At 37.0% G+C, this 16,993-nt stretch overlaps 1 protein-coding gene across 1 annotated transcript in view; it reads left to right on the forward strand.

Annotated features, from left to right (window-relative positions):
- MMP16 (matrix metallopeptidase 16) overlaps positions 1 to 16,993 on the forward strand; it is a 290,123-nt gene that overhangs the window by 196,631 nt on the left and 76,499 nt on the right. The window contains exons 5-6 of the mRNA XM_049633175.1: positions 13,059 to 13,220; positions 15,167 to 15,378. Of these exons, the coding sequence (XP_049489132.1) occupies positions 13,059 to 13,220; positions 15,167 to 15,378 (374 nt within the window). The remainder of the gene's footprint in view (positions 1 to 13,058; positions 13,221 to 15,166; positions 15,379 to 16,993) is intronic.

The following is a 16,993-nucleotide window of genomic DNA, read 5'->3' on the forward strand; positions in this document are numbered from 1 at the left end:
TTTTCTTTTAAGAATATTTTCTTTGCTTACGAGGCTTTTAGACTTCATTAAAAACTAGAATGAAAATGATTAAAACTTTCTGAGCAGCCGGGGTTGTACTGAGGAAATACATTATTTTATTTTATTTTTAGGAAATACATTTAAAAAAAATGACGCTTAGCATGCATTCAAGGGAGAAAAGATATAGCAACAACTGTTGCATACTCCTGGAAAGAGGTCTCACACAGCGGTTGTCCTTTGATACACAGTCTGAAACCCTGAGAAGATGTGTCCAGCTGAGGAAAAGAGAAATCCCTTCACTCTGTGCACTCAGTTTGGGGTTGTGAGCCTAGACTGTATGGGGGCTTAACTCCATCCCTGCCACTTACTGAGTAACTGGCCATCACACAGTCTGTGGAAATCTTCATTTACCGATCTGTAAAATGGCGATAGTAAAAACAGAACTAACATGGTGAGACATAGATAAAGTAATACATGCAAAGTATGTGCGATATTTCTTGCTGTTGCTTTTATAATACTCTATAAAAATATTTTGTTGCCTTTAGGTCTTTCAGTGTTAGGGCATCGTTAAGAGTACTGTGTACAAGAAAACAGTTTAAAGATTTGAGCATATGTGAGAGCAAATTGGATTTGTCATTAAATAAAACTCAATAAAATTGATCTGACACACATATAAGTGCCAGTTGTAACTGTAATTTCGTTGCATTATATTTGCCCGTATATGGTAAGCACTGATACATGACTGCAGTAATCAGCTGTCTTCCTAGTCAGACCGTGTCTGACTCGATTGGGAGCAAGCAGTTAGAGGAGGAGTCAGGGGATCATTCTGAAATTTGAGGCCCTTGGGGAGCAGCCAAGTCTGGGTGAAGTGTGGAAGACAGGGACAGCGGTGCGGGGGGAAGACAAGAGCAGGACACCAAGCCTTTGAGGACCTGGAGACTTGACGGAAGAGTAAAAGTGGCAGAAAGAGATGTGAGAAAATCTGCCCCAAATCAGCCTCTGTCAGCTTCTCTCTTTCAGAGCACAGCTGTCTGGAGCTGGGCAGCCAGCATGGAAAATACAGCCCAACTCTCCCCGGTGCAGGCTGCCTGACTGAGCGAGTTGTATTGCCTCTGAAAGCATTCTTAGAAAAGGACGGTAAGCAGGTATAGGTCATGAAGTTTCGATGACAAGTTCAGTGACATAGTTCTGGTTCATAATAGATGTTCAATAAATACTCTTTCATTCTCGTTCTTCTTTCACCCCAACGGTTTTCTGGCTGTCAGGCAGGGAGCACGGGTTTTGCCAGCCACCGAGGGAGTGGCCCTCTCTTCAGTGATGTGCAAATAAAGTGGTGATAGACATGCGACCAAGGGATCAGGGTTTACGCATCTCAAAGAACATATGAGGCAGGGAAGTAGCTGATACTTCCATCTCTGGGAATTTTCAGTCGCAGACTTTGTTTCAGACTTAGCGTTACTGCCAAACCTTTGGGTTTCTGCAGAGATAGTTGGACCGGACAATATGTAACAGCCGTTGTCATCTCAGGATTATTGTCGAAGTACTCGGATGCCTCAGAGTGGCTTCCTTTTCTACTCGGTTCTTCTTCTTCTCCTCTCCTCCTCCTCCTCCTCCTCCTTCTTCTTTCCGGTGTTTCTTTCCTATCTCCTGATCCTAATCAAATGGAGAAGAGTTAGTGTGCTGAACCATCCTATATTATCTATTATCTATTGCTGCATAAAAAAAATCGCCCCAAAACTTAGCAACTTCAAACAACAAACTATTATCTCACACAGTTCTGAGCGTCAGGAATCTAAGAGCAGCTTAGCTGGGTGATTTTGGTCCAAGGTATGTCATGAATGTGCAGTGAAATAATTGGGAGGGGCTGCAGTTATCTGACTGGACTGGAGAATCAGCTTTCCAGCTCACTCCCAAGGCTGTTAGCAGGAAGCCTCAGCTCTTCTCCATAGGCCCCTCCTCAGGTCTGTTTACACAACATGGCAGCTGGCTTGTCCGCAGTGAGTCATTAGAGAATGACATAGAGGGAGAGGGAGAGGGAGAGGGCAAGGGAGAGGAGAGAGAGAAAGAGAACGCTAAGTGGAAATCATGGTGTATTTTATGACCTACCATTACAAGTCAAATACCATCATTTCTACCAGTTTCTGCTACAACAAGCTGATACCGAATGGAAGCAAATACCAGGAGGTGGGTCTTATTCGGCCGTTCATGGAGGCTGACTCCATATCTCCCTTTAGTTTCTCAACTGTCAAAACATGTTCTATGGAAAGTCTGGGAGGACTGAGATTTAAGATGGTCTATCTTACGAGGCACTGGGGAAATTTATACTAATCAAAGAACTGATTCTAATTTCTGAATATTTTTTCTGCACATGGATTTAAATATTTTAAGTTTAAATGTTTAAATATTTAAAATGACGAATCTGCTTAAATTTGTTCCATCAGTCATTTAGCTTACAAGTAAATATTAGGAGCTTCTGTGCATCAGAAACTGTCAGGACAATTTGGTATGTGTTATGATCCAGTTATGTTTATAAAAGGCCAAGGATGCACAAAGACAGAGGAATGAAATTTACCTGGGGAGGTGGAGAAGGCTTCACAAAGGAGGTCATTTTGAGTTTTGTTTTAAAGGGTTAGTAAGATTTTGCAAGACTGAATAAGAGATCAGCAAAAAGATAAATAAAATTTAAAAATGCTGTGTTTCAACAAGTTTCAGGAGACAACAGGCAGAATGATACCATCTTCATGAAGCTATAAGTTATTTAAACATACATATTTGATAAAAACATCAAAATACAAGCAAGGGAATGAGAAATTCAAAATTCACATTAGTAATTACCCTTGGAGGGAGTGGGACAGCCAAAATATGAGAGAAGAGAGAAACCAGAGAGAGATTCAGTGGTGCTGGTGATATTCTAGTGTTTGCTCAGGTTGGTAGGATTATAAATGTTAGAAATATTTATAACAACTTTTTTATATATGAAATATTATATAGTCATTTTTAACATTCATGATATGTTGTCAGCAGAGGGAATAGCACATGAAAATGCATGGAGGGATGAAACAGCTTGGAATAAAATATAAAGACATAATTATGACAAGGAAATTATAAATAATGCATTATCTTTCATAATATACAGTTCAGTGTTCTGAAATTGTATTGGAGTATACAAAGGAAAGAAGATTAGAGATACAATTGAAAGCAACAAACTCAAAACTCAAAATCTTTACAAAAGGAGCAAGTCCTATTTCTGTATTAAGAATCAGGAGGCTGATTTATCCTTTGTTGCCTGCCTGGTGATAAGATCAAGGCATATTACAATTAGGAATCTCAAATAATGTGAATTAATGATAAGTTACAGAAGCAGTTATTATTTTCATCATTAGGAAAGAGGTCTGGTGCATTTTAATTGTCTAAACCTCATCATATGCCAATAACTTTTGTTCCTAGTGGAATTCAAATCACAGGGTGGTACTTTATTTAACAACTTACCCTTTTAAACTATTGTGAAGCTGCAAGTAAGATTTAATTATATTATTGCCAATCATCTGAAGAATGGCAATTACTTGGAACTCTTGGCCAGTATTTCTGATTAAAAGTGCTATGGTGTACTGAACAGGTCATAAGTTCACATCCTGATCCTATTAATTTTCTTCTTATTCCTTAGACAAGGAATGACTCCGCCCTTGGCCTTGGAAATGGTGCTTAGGAAAAATTTGATTGATCTGAAAAGAACAGATACATGAAATGAAATGACTTTTGCTACTTTGTTTTCCTTCATGGTATTCTGTGTTTCTTTCATTAAGAGAAGAAAAAAGAAAGGAATTGTGACTAAAAGAGTATTTTCCTGGGAGAAATTTGAAGTGCTTTTAATAATTCAACAAAGTTAGAGAAGCTGATGCATGACTTAAAGCAATACTTACCTGCCAGAAAGGAGAGGATGGGTTCCTACGTATTTGTTCAGGAATAAGGTTCGGTCGGGGCATTTTTTTCTGGGGAAGGGGATGTGATACTGAAGGAGGAATGTTGTAAGGTTGGGTTTTGTTGTTGTTGTCGTTGTCGTTGTTGTTGTTGTTGTTGAAAAATAGAAACAAAACATAATCCCTGTAAGGCTACACTGGAACTTTCTGCAAGAAATTATATCTGTTTTGCCACAAAAAGGCCAAGGGTGTCTGAAGGTATTTTCTGAACCAGCGCTACCTTGCTGAGCTGGGTTGTCACTGTGCTATTATTCCAGGTAAACTTGAGCGCCAACTCCTGCTCTTGGTTCAACTGCCTTGGTTCTTCTAGGTCCTCTGGCTCCTTGCTAGATTTTTTTTTTTTTTTTTTTTTTTTTGTCATTAGGTCTGCTCTTGTTGAGATAACTCTTTCACTTTTTGCCCACTGATAATACATTGTACCCATATTTTCTGGGTGTGGGCATGGCCAGAAGTAAACATACACCTGTCCTTCTGTCCCTTTACATGTTATTTGCTGTTGAGACGTCTCCTCAATATCAGGTTTATATCTAAACAAAGGTGACTCTGACTTGGACTCACAAAGGAGTTCATTGAGAGTTGGTGTTAGGGGTTTGATATCTAAAAATGCCTGCAGCTCCTTTTCTTTCTCATTCTTATCTCACCTGAGATTACCCTCTGACACATCATCCTCGGAATATTCTCCTTGTTTTACATACTTGTAAACACTCTCATAATTCCTGCATCTCTTCATAAATGTCTCCTTCCTTCCTTTTGTTTTTTTTTTTAGCTCTGCCTGTGACTAGAACATGTTCTAGATGGTCCCCAATAGGCATGTTTCCTTAGTTTTTGCTCCAAGCGGCATCTTTGGAAAACATTTTCCTGTTTTCCAGTAACACTGAACTTATGTGCCTTTTGATTTTCCACTGTCTGACCTTTTTACCTTCTCCTCTCACTCCTTACTCCCTCCAATCATTTTAATTCCTCCTCCATAAAAGTTAATAAAATCAAGCTTGTTCTGCATTCCCTAGCAATTTCCTCTAGATCATGTCCTCTTTTCATTAGCTGTGAGCACATGTATTTGCTGACCTTTCAGCAATGAGTGGCTTGACAGTGTTGGGTACTTTAGTTCCAATGTCTGAAAGATGTAAGAATAGTGGCCTCCTCAGTCATATCTGATCTCATTCTCTTTCCATTCTAATTCTTGGCATGATAGTCAGAAAACAAACTTTGGGGGTGGGGGGGGAATAGGGAGAGGTGGGTCAAAGGGTATATAAACTTTCAGTTATAAGATGAATAAGGCTGAGCTCCTAATGTATAACATGGTGACTATAGTTGATAACGTTCTTGTATAATTGAAGTTTGATAAGAGAGGAGAAATTAAATGTTCCCACCTAAAAGGAAAAAAGAAAGTTAAATATGTTAGGTGATGGATATGTTAATTAACTCAGTGGGGAGGAATCCTTACAAAATGTATGGCTATATCAAATCACCATGATGTATACTTTAAGTATCTTACAATTTTATTTTTTAGTTATACCTCAATAAAGCTAGGGAAAATAAAGAAAAAAGTTCTGAGCCACATTTAGGCTGAAATAGTATTATATTCTTTACTACCCAAATTCATATTAGTCCTCCAGTTCTTGGAAACTAATCCATTCATCCAACTGATTTAAAGATTAGTCATCTACTGTGTGCCAGGCAATGTCTTTGAACTAGAGACACAAGATAAATGATGCACAATTTTGGTCTTTAAAGAATACAAAAGAGGGGTGCCTGGGTGGCTCAGTCGGTTCAGCGTCCGACTTCGGCTCATGTCATGATCTCATGGTGCGGGGGTTTGAGCCCCACATCCGTCTCTGTGCTGACAGCTTGGAGCCTGGAGCCTGCTTCGGATTCTGTGTGTCCCTCTCTCTCTGCCCCTCCCCTGCTCATGCTCTATCTCTGTCTCTCAAAATAAATAAATGCAAAAAAAAATTTTTTTTAAAGAATACAAAAGATATTGGGAAGATTTACCAAAAGATGATGACAATACAATGCAATTGCTACGATAGGGACTGCACAAGGGTCTGTGGGAACCTCAAGAAGAGAGCATGTAGGAACAGCACCCCTTGGGGAAAAGACTTCCTAGAGAAGGTAACATTTGGGCAGTCACATCAAGTCTGCTTCATGTAGATCTAGCATGGGGGTGAGGGTGGACACGAGGGATTCTAGAAACAAGACAGCTGATGCAGAGACCTTACGGTGGAACAAGCACATTTTTCTAAGACTAGAAAGAGGGTTACACCAGGAAAATACATGCAGGGAAATAATGTTGGAAAGGAAAGGCAAGGACTTATATATGAAGGGTCTTGATTATCTTGATGAGAAATGTGAAAATCTGTTGTAGGCAGTGGAAAAAAACAACAAAAATGTAAGCAAAGACAATTATGGGAAATTGTCCTTTTCAACCACTGTACATTTTTTCCCTTGCATCCCCTCTAATTTCACTCCCTGTCTACTCTTAAGTCATGTTCTTAAATTCCTTTAAACATTCTCAAGTGGTAATAATCTCTTATACTTTATATGTTGGAATCGGAGGTCTAATTTGATTAGGACCCTTACCTCCGCTCATATTTATCACCATAGGAAGCACAGAAGACACGCCTCAACCCTGGGACTCTAATTCCCATGACTTCTACATTGCTGTCTCTACCTCCATCTCCTTCCCTTCTCTATCTTCTGTATCTGTTTACTTTGGAGAAGTTTTAGGTCAATCATTAGCTAAATTTCCTTAATAATTAACTTATTTTGAAAATATTCCTTTAGGGGCACCTGGGTATCTCAGTTCGTTTGGCATCCGACTCTTGATTTCGTGTCAGGATCTCATAATTGTGAGGTCTAGGTCCGCATCAGGCTCCGCGATGGGCATGGAGTCTGCTTAAGATTAAAGTCTCTCCCTTTCCCTCTCCCCCCACACTGTCTCAATAAACAAACAAACGAATAAACATGTAAAAAAGAAAACCAAAGCTAGAGGCATCACAATTCCCGATTTCAAGATGTATTACAAAGCTGTAATCCTCAAGACAGTATGGTACTGACATAAAAGCAGACATATAGGTCAATGGAACAGAATGGAGAACCCAGAAATGGACCTACAAGTATATGGCCAACTAATCTTTGATAAAGCAGGAAAGAATATCCAGTGGGAAAAAGACAGTGTCTTCAGCAAGTGGTGTTGGGAAAACTGGACAGTAACATGCAGAAGAATGAACCTGGACCACTTTCTTACACCATACGCAAATATAAACTCAAAATGGATGAAAGACCTAAATGTAAGACAGGAAACCATCAAAATCCTAGAGGAGGAAACAGGCAACAACCACCTCTTTGACCTCAGCCATAGCAACTTCTTACTAGACATGTCTCTGGAGGCAAAGAAAACAAAAGCAAAAATGAACTATTGAGACCTTACCAAGATAGAAAACTGCACAGCATATGAAAACATCAAGGAGACTAAAAGGCAACCAATGGAATGGGAGAAGATTTTTGCAAATGACATATCTGATAAAGAGTTAGTATCCAAAATCTATGAAGAACTTATGAAACTCAACACCCAAAAAACAAATAATCTAGTGAAGAAATGGACAAAAGACATGAACAGACACTTCTTGAAAGAAGACATCCTGATGGATAACAGACACATGAAAAGATGCCCAACATTACTCATCATCAGGGAAATACAAATCAAAATCACAATGAGGTAACACTTCACACCTTCAGAATGGCTAAAATTAACCACCCAGGCAGCAACAGATGTTGGCAAGGATGCAGAGAAAGGGGAACCTTTTTGCACTGCTGGTGGGAATGCAAACTGGTGCAGCCACTCTGGAAAACAGTATGGAGGTTCTTCAAAAAATTAAAAATAGAACTACCCTACAACCCAGCAATTACACTACTAGGTATTTACCCAAAGGATACAGGAGTATTTATTCAAAGGGGCACATGCACCCCAATGTTTATGGCAACACTATTGACAATAGCTAAATTATGGAAAGAGCCCAAATGTCCATCAACTAATGAATGGATAAAAAAGAAGTGGTATATATATACAATGGCATATTACTTGGCAATCAAAAAGAATGAAATCTTGCCATTTGCAACAGCGTGGATGGAGTTAGAGTGAATTATGCTAAGTGAAATAAGTCAGTCAGAGAAACATAAATATCATATGATTTCACTAATGTGGAATTTAAGAAACAAAGATAAACATAGGGGAAGGGAAGGAAAAACAGAGAGGGAGGCAAACCTTAAGAAACTCTTAAATTCAGAGAACAAACTGAGGGTTGTGGAGGGGTGTTGGGTGGGTTCATGGCTAAGTGGGTGATGGGTATTAAGGAAGGCACTTGTTGAGATGAGCACTGGGTGTTATATGTAAGTGATGAATCACTAAATTCTACCTCTGATACCATTATTACACTATATGTTAACTAACTTGGATTTAAATAAAATTTTTAAGAAAGGTGATGTGACAGGTGAACATGGGGGAAAAAAGAGAGAGAGGCAAACCATAAAATAGACTCTTACCTATAGTGCACAAACTGAGGGTTCCTAGAGGGGAAGTGGGGGAGATGGGTACTAAGGAGGGCACTTGTTAATGATGAGCATTGGGTGATGTATGTAAGTCATGAATCACTAAATTCTATATCTGAAACTATTATTACATTGTATGTTAACTAACTGGAATTTAAACAAAATCATGAAACTAAAATAAAGAAAAAAAAGAAAATATTCCCTTTACATTTCTTTACGTAACTAACACTGGTCTCTCTATTGATTATACTCTTTCCCTTACATTCCTTCTGATTTCTCCTTCATATTCCTTCTACTGTAAGGGCTGGGGTCATGGTATATGCCCTGCCTTTTTTCTTTTTAATGCTACTTCAAGATTATTCTCCTATCCAACTCCATAAAAACTTCAAGTTTTGACTGGGATTTTATCAAACTGTTCCATCCACTATCTTTCCTTGCAATAATCATCTACTAAGTCTCAAGTCATTGTCCCTGTTCTCTGATGATTTTATCTCCTGCTTCAGTCCTACTCCCTTCAATGCCACCTTTGTTTTAATTCTTGGTAATCTCAACATTCACATAGACAATTTTTCCATTTTTCTGGGCTCTTAGTTATTGAATCTCCTCCCCAATTTCGTATTCCATCCTAATTCCGAGACTCACTTCCATGGATATACACTGACATTGCTCTTATAAATCCAATTTCAAATCTCTACTGTGATGATCATGGAGTATTTTCCTAGCTTACTGCTTATACTATCATGACTGAAAAAAAAAAAAAAAAAAAAAAAAAAGACCACAAAACCCTTTGACCACTATAGAATTTAATAGTTGATCTTCAATTGATCTTATCACCTTATCTTGTCACAGTCCTTCCTCATCCCATCATGTTATTCCTTCCTTCTTTCCATGACATAAATACCATGGCAAAGTTAAAAATCACTCTCTTACATATATTCACAGTTCCTTTGCCTTTCTGCTTTTCATATCTCCCTAGAGATACCAAAATTCTGGTGGAATCAATACTGGCACTTTGCTACCTGCATACACACAGCCAAATAATCCTGAAGAAGGAAGACCTACCACAAATGAAACCAATCCCATTGTAAATTCATAGTCATGAATACTGCCTGACAATTATTCTATACTTCCCTACTCCACCCTTTACAACTGACCTATTCAAATATTTCCTACATTCTTGTCTCTTGTTCCTTTCTGTTATTCTCTCAGTTGATGAATCTTCTTGTTTCACTAAGCAAATTAAAGCATTCAGAAGAAAGCTGTCTTAATCTTCCATCACTATTTCTACCCATTTACCAGAATCTGTGCTATTGTATTCTATCCTCATTTCTGTTACTGCAATTGAACTACCCATGCTTCTAACTGGGGCCAACTTTATCCTAGCCCAAATATATACTTCTAGCCTACAACGACCTACAAAATCCATATGCATATGTCCAACTGGATTTGAATATCCAATTGAATATTTAAAAGGCATCTCATGGGGCGCCTGGGTGGCGCTGTCGGTTGAGCGTCCGACTTCAGCCAGGTCACGATCTCGCGGTCCGTGAGTTCGAGCCCCGCGTCAGGCTCTGGGCTGATGGCTCGGAGCCTGGAGCCTGTTTCCGATTCTGTGTCTCCCTCTCTCTCTGCCCCTCCCCCGTTCATGCTCTGTCTCTCTCTGTCCCAAAACTAAATAAAAAACGTTGAAAAAAAAAAATTTAAAAGGCATCTCTAACTTCACACTCAAAAAAAAAAAAAAAAAAAAAAAGAAACTCCTGGTAATGCTACCCACCTCTCAGCCTCACCAACAAAAAACACCAACAAGAACTAGTTCCTCCTGTGGTTTTCTCCATCTCAGTGAATGTCAATGTAAGTTCTTCTAGGTGCAAGGCCAGAAGATGTGTTTCTTTGCTCACACCTTGCATCTTGGGTTTTTTTGTTTTGTTTTGTTTTGTTTTGTTTTTAATGTTTATTTATTTTTGAGAAAGAGACAGAGTATGAGCAGGGAGGAGGGAAAGAGAGAGAGGGAGACACAGAATCTGAAGCAGGCTCCAGGCTCCACGCTCTGAGCTGTCAGCACAGATCCTGACGCGGGGCTTGAACTCATGAACCACAAGATCATTACCTGAGCCGAAGTCGGACACTTAACTGACTGAGCCACCCAGGTGCCCCGCATCTTGTTCTTTAAGAAACCCTGTGATTCTCCTTTTAAAATATATCAAGAATTTTACTCCTTCCCTTTACCTCCATTACTACCACTTTGGTCCAGGTCACCAGCCTCTTTGCCTGGGTTATTGTACTAACTTCAGAGACTGAATCATGCTCCTTCCCTTATCCACTGTACCTGATTCTCAAGAGCAGTCACCAGAGTGATCCTGTAATTCAGATTATGTCCCTCCTTTACTCAAAAACTCACTATCCCCACCACAGTCAGACTAGAAGCCGAAACCATTACCATTATTTAAAATCCATACATGTTTTAGGTTCCATTTCTTGTCTGACCTCATCTTTTCTCTGCCTTACTATTTCTCTTTAACATTTATCACTACGTAACATTCTGTACATTTTACTTTTCTATCTTTTTTCTTTTCAGTGCCCATTAAAATGTAAATGGTATAAGGGTGGGGATTTTTTTTTTTTTGTATATTTTGTTCACTACTGTATTACCAGAGCCTACATCAGTGCCTAACTCATAGAAGGCATACAGTAAAAGGTATTGGAATGAATGGATGATTTAATGAATGAAATTGTTTTCGCATGACTACATTATCTAATTTGTTGTGCATGCTAATACTTTTTTATAGCTGTATGATTTACTGTAGTAATTCAAAGGATGACCTCTAATCAGACTGAGAGAAATTTTAATTTCATCTGCACCTTGCCATGTGGATTTGCAAATTGTATTCAGTGTCTCCAGTCTTGTTTTCACATTTTAAAAATGGACATAATAATAGTGACTGACTCAAAGGATAATTGTGAGAATTAAATGAAAAACTGCAGGTAAAATGATCAGAATGCAAAATGAGTAAAGTCCAGAGCAAAGTTAGTAAACTTTTAATCTAGTTAATATTTTTTAGTTAAATCTAATACATATTATTTTTCTTTTTGTGTCTTGATTTGTACATTTAAGTAATTTTGTAAGAGGAGAAGATAAACTCTTTGAGGTTGGAAATGTTAACTTCTATTTCATTTTAAACCCTTCTGACTTGTTTCATACCAGTATTTAATCAGTTATTCTTTGAGAGTCAGGTAGATTCCTGAAGTGTTTCAAATGGCTCGTTTTCAATATGGTAACATAGGATAAATCAGCCCCATAGTTTCATCCATTTTTTTCTGACAGACTACTCCAGAGTAGAAAAAAAAAAAATATTTGTTATGTACTTGACTTTTGTGTAAAGGAAGGAAAAACAAAAACAAAAACCTCTCTGAAGAGAATTATCACAGTGCATTATAAAAAATGCTTAGAGGAGAGTTTTCCTAAAACTGACACTTAGGAAGTTCATCGAAATCATTTGGAAGTGATCTATGCAAACTTTACATTTAATTTCGATCATTTTTTTTTCACTTAGGAGCATAACCTTTAGAAGTATAATAGTCCCAACTGCTTGATGCTCACATAGGTAACTAAATTTTTAGAATTAACACATATGCATGTAGGACTGGCTCTTTTGCTCATGAGTTTAATTATGATGATCCAGGAGGGGGTAACATGTAGGAGTCATCAGCAGGGGGTTGATTGCACAAGGTTTCTCTGAGAGTCTGCACTAAATAGACCTCACTGTACAAGTTTACCACGGGTGGGAGAGATGTTTGTTTTTATTATTATTATTATTTTCTGTGAGAAACGGGCACTCTAAATACATATATTTTGTTCAGATTGCCTGAACAATCTCCAGAGCTGATTAGAATTTGTATTCATAGAGCTAGGTCTAGAATCCTAGTTATTATAACTGCTAGCCTATGACTTTTACTTTACACTTCTGTATTCTTATATTCTAGACTGGTAAAAAAAGAAAAGCCTTCATCTAGGAGTTAAAATAACTTTCAGTTCTAATCACAGGTCTGTAAATGCAAAGATTTGCTGTTCTTGACAAGACTTGTCACCTCTATGCCTTAATTCACCCACCTGCATAAAAGTAGGGATTGTATCTGCCCTATGTTTTTTACCGACTTATTGTTAACATTATGTTCAATGTGAAGGTTATAAAAGTGAGATGTTGTATATTACATGGTTTCTCATTGGGAGGATATTTCAACAGCAGTTGTAACAATCTCTGATGTTGCTGCTCTTCAACTTCTGTTATTTTTCTTTCCATTCAGTTTCTAAATCTCTGTAACTATATTATGATCACCTCCTACCCCCCACCTTTTTAAAAATAGCATATCGGATTTTGCCAGTAGAAATCCAATGGTAAAATCATACTGATAGTTGAAATGAAGGGTTCCTCCTATTTTTCTTGGGTAAAATTTTGATAAAAGCACCAAATTGTGCTTTTCAGTTCTGTACTTGGATATTAGTTGCAATAGCATATTTTCTTCTCATTTTCACAGGAAATGACTTATTTCTTGTAGCAGTTCATGAACTGGGACATGCTCTGGGATTAGAGCATTCCAATGACCCCACTGCCATCATGGCCCCATTTTACCAGTACATGGAAACTGACAACTTCAAACTACCTAATGATGATTTGCAAGGCATCCAGAAGATTTATGGTAGGTTACCACTGTTTCTGTTTGGTTAACCCGACAGTGAAGTCCAGAGTTCCTGCTGTTTCCTTCTTTGAGATAGATGCTCCAAGTATTGAGAAAAATAAATACGGAAAAAAGAAAACAAAAAATTCTAGACTATGGGCAGAAGTCTTCTATCAATTAAGTCTGACAGTCCCAGATATCTCAGTATACAGATTATGGTAAAATCTATACACTGATAAAATTTTCTTATTGAGTTTAATTGAAATCTGCAGTTACATTAAAGAACTTATAACTTTAGTATTTAATATTCAGATAAAAAATGTAATAAATGAATATAACCAATAAAAGCAGTGAGAAATATAAAGACTCTCTTGTAAGGTAGTGAGATTTTGGTAAAAACTGACAGATTGACCCTCAGTTTATATTTGATGTTAGATAGTACCTAGATAAATCACTTGTGAGGTTACAGAAAATACTTGTGTGATGGATACAATAAAATGACCCCAAAAGTGTGTGATTACTAAGAATGAAAGCTAGCAAACATGGGAGTGAAAGTTAATGAATGGCAAAATTTACTTACACATAATTCAAAATAAATTTCTAATATGCTAGTATTATTTTTATTTATGGGGTTCAGTCAGTGAGTGCAAATTAAGACCAAAGGGAGAAAGACTGTTATACATATTTACTATAATCCTAACTCCCTCAACAGAACCATTGACCTTTATAAAGACATTTATTTCACACATAATTAAGAACTTGACATTTATAATTTACATATAGGGAATATGCTTTCCTAAATTAGTGAAGTGAAGCTTTCATTTTACAACACAAAGGCAAATGCATGTTATCTGTATGTTAATATCCAGTATTCAGAAGATGTCATTTGCATTTTTAAATAGCATAGTTTAAGTTCACTAATTTGTTTTGCATTCATTAGTTTTTCAATTTCAGTATCTCAGTGGTAACCATTCTCTCAGGGTTAAAATAAGATTTGAAAAAAAAAATAGTCAACTTTTGTGCTACTCTTTATTAGGGGGATACTGAGAAAAGGGAAATGTCTCAGTCAAAACTAAATAGCACATATATTAAATGTGCTATCTATACCTAGTTTGTGCCATCAAAATTCCTCCTAAGTGGTTAGCTGAAAGAAGGCTTTTTCTCATGACCTCATGAATTAGTAGTCTAGACTGAAGGTCTGCAAAAGAATATTCTTTCCGTATCTAAATATTAAGTGTGAACAGCTCTGTATTTCTTTTAAAAAAATAAATCTCTGGAGGAATGATGCTTTACATCTGCAACAAATTATATGTGTAAACTTTGGCTTAATTTAGAAACCTCTTTTTAGAAATACTTCTTCACATTAATATTTTACTAGTGGTGTTTTAATCAATAGGTGTTTTAGATGCAGTATTCAAATGAAACACTCATCTAGCAATTTGTCAAAACGTCATTAGAAGAAAATAATCAAAGTCAAGAAATGGTGATAAATACAGCTGGAGACATAGAGTAGAATAAACCTCGGTTCGTTAATGTTTATCTTTTAGAAATATTTGCATTGAATCATTGTCTATCAAAATCTAGGATTAACTTTGGTGGAGCTTACATGCATGGCTCCAGTATTCATTTTCATTTATTTATTATTTATACACCACCTACTTCCAAAAAAGATTTGAAAGCAGCTTTTCCAATAAGGACTGTGGTGAAGCTATAAAAAATGTCATTAAAAATTAACAAAGAAAGTTTAGTTACTTGGATTCAGAATTTAGCATGATAAGGACTTTCTGATAGACTTGGCAATGGTTTGTTGGGTAAGGCGGTTTGTTTTTTCAGAAAACATACAGTCTTAAAGACGTCTTAGCTCACTTAGTCCGTGCCCTCCCATCCTGAGTGATTGTACTCTGTGCATATCATCCAGCACCGTTCCAGTTTTAAGTGAACCAAGCGCTTTCCTCATATCTTCAAAGGTCCACCTGACAAGATTCCTCCACCAACAAGACCTCTACCGACAGTGCCCCCACACCGGTCCATTCCTCCGGCTGACCCGAGGAAGAATGACAGGCCCAAACCTCCCAGGCCTCCCACTGGCAGACCTTCCTATCCCGGAGCCAAACCCAACATCTGCGATGGGAACTTTAACACTCTAGCTATTCTTCGCCGTGAGATGTTTGTTTTCAAGGTAGGAGGCTGTGATTTTTTTTTTTTTTTTAACGGTGGATCAAGTGTCTACGGTGTCGCTTTAGAAAACAAGTTCTCATTCATTCTAACACTACCTTCCCAGACCTCTCACAGTTAGAAGTTTCAAAAAAGCATCTTAGAAAATAAACGCACAAATGGGCTTAAATGTCTAGCAGAAGATTGCTGTAACATTCTATTTGGGGAAGACATTTATGTCAGCAGAAGCTAAAATGCCTAGAAATGTAAGGGTGAGAAAATGCTGCATGTTATGAACAGATAAAAAAGCATAATTGAAATCATGAATAGGAGCTAATCGGGATGATTGGCTTGGGAGCTTAGCCACTTCCAGGCACACGAAAGCTATTCTCTCTTTGATTTGCACATCTTTATGAGATCCCTATGATTTCACTTGACAATTAAAGCATTGTTTTTTAAGAGTGCTGGTGATCATTTTGTTTTGGATCTACTGATAGAAATTTTAGTAAAATCTCCTCTATGAGACCATCCTTTTTATTTTACATGCACATGTTATTGTTTTCGATAGTCAGGCATTTATATCTACCTAATTTATATTTTTAAAAAGGTTACAGATAAAACTAATTTTACATTTTGGTAAGTATGCCTTTGAATGCCATTGGGTTCTCAGACAACACTGATAAACAGTGTATCAAAGTAAGTTACATAATGAACTTACAAAGCAAGTTCAACATAATGTTGAAAAGTATAGTATAATACTGAAAAATAATTTCTCCCTCAATATTTGCAAACTAATGTGAAAAATTAATGAAAAGTATGTTTTATGTTGGCATTAGAATATTAAAGTAACCACATTTTACCAATACCATCCATTTAAAAGTAAAATAATATGCTCTCTTTTTTAGTAGATGTGAATTGATAAATAATGAAATATCATCCTACTTATACAGTTTCCTATCTACCAGAGGCTACACTTTAAAAGTATAGATTTCATATAATTTTTAACAGACAAAGTACTCTGTCTCCTTTATTGGGAAATAAGATTTGGATTTGATATGCATAAGAGCATCGTACTTACCAGGAAAAATCAATGCTTTGTTTCAAACACATGAATAGATTTTTGAGTTCTATAAATGCTCTGCAATACTTAATTAGATATCTCCGATTCAATTTAAGTAGATTAATAAATTTAGATTCAAGGAGAAAAAAAATGAAAGCTCTTTCTCTTTATATACAGCTACTCATTGTGGCTAAGCTCACAGCAACTACTTGAAATGAAAACAAAATGCAGTCATTTGTTTATTCTATAAGACACCAAATGATATCTGAAGGATTTTTTTTCTTCTCTGTTTTGGCCAAATTTCAACATCCCAGCTTTATACCTTGATATCAATGTAATATCTGAGAATATAATGTGAAATTGACTCTGAGTGCATTCTTTCCATCCTTCCTATCTAATCAGATCGTCGGTCTGAGAAAAGAGTGGTTTCTTCATATGTAATGATCATTTTCACCAGCCTTGCTGCTCTGCACACTGGAAGTATTCTTGATTGACAAAATAAGGTCTTGTGATCACTGGTTCCTGGAATCAGGAGTGAATAAAAAACAAATAGACCAATTCTCAAGTAGAATGCTGTAGC

This window comes from Panthera uncia, chromosome F2 (genome assembly GCF_023721935.1).
Source record: "Panthera uncia isolate 11264 chromosome F2, Puncia_PCG_1.0, whole genome shotgun sequence".
Lineage (NCBI taxonomy): Eukaryota > Metazoa > Chordata > Mammalia > Carnivora > Felidae > Panthera > Panthera uncia.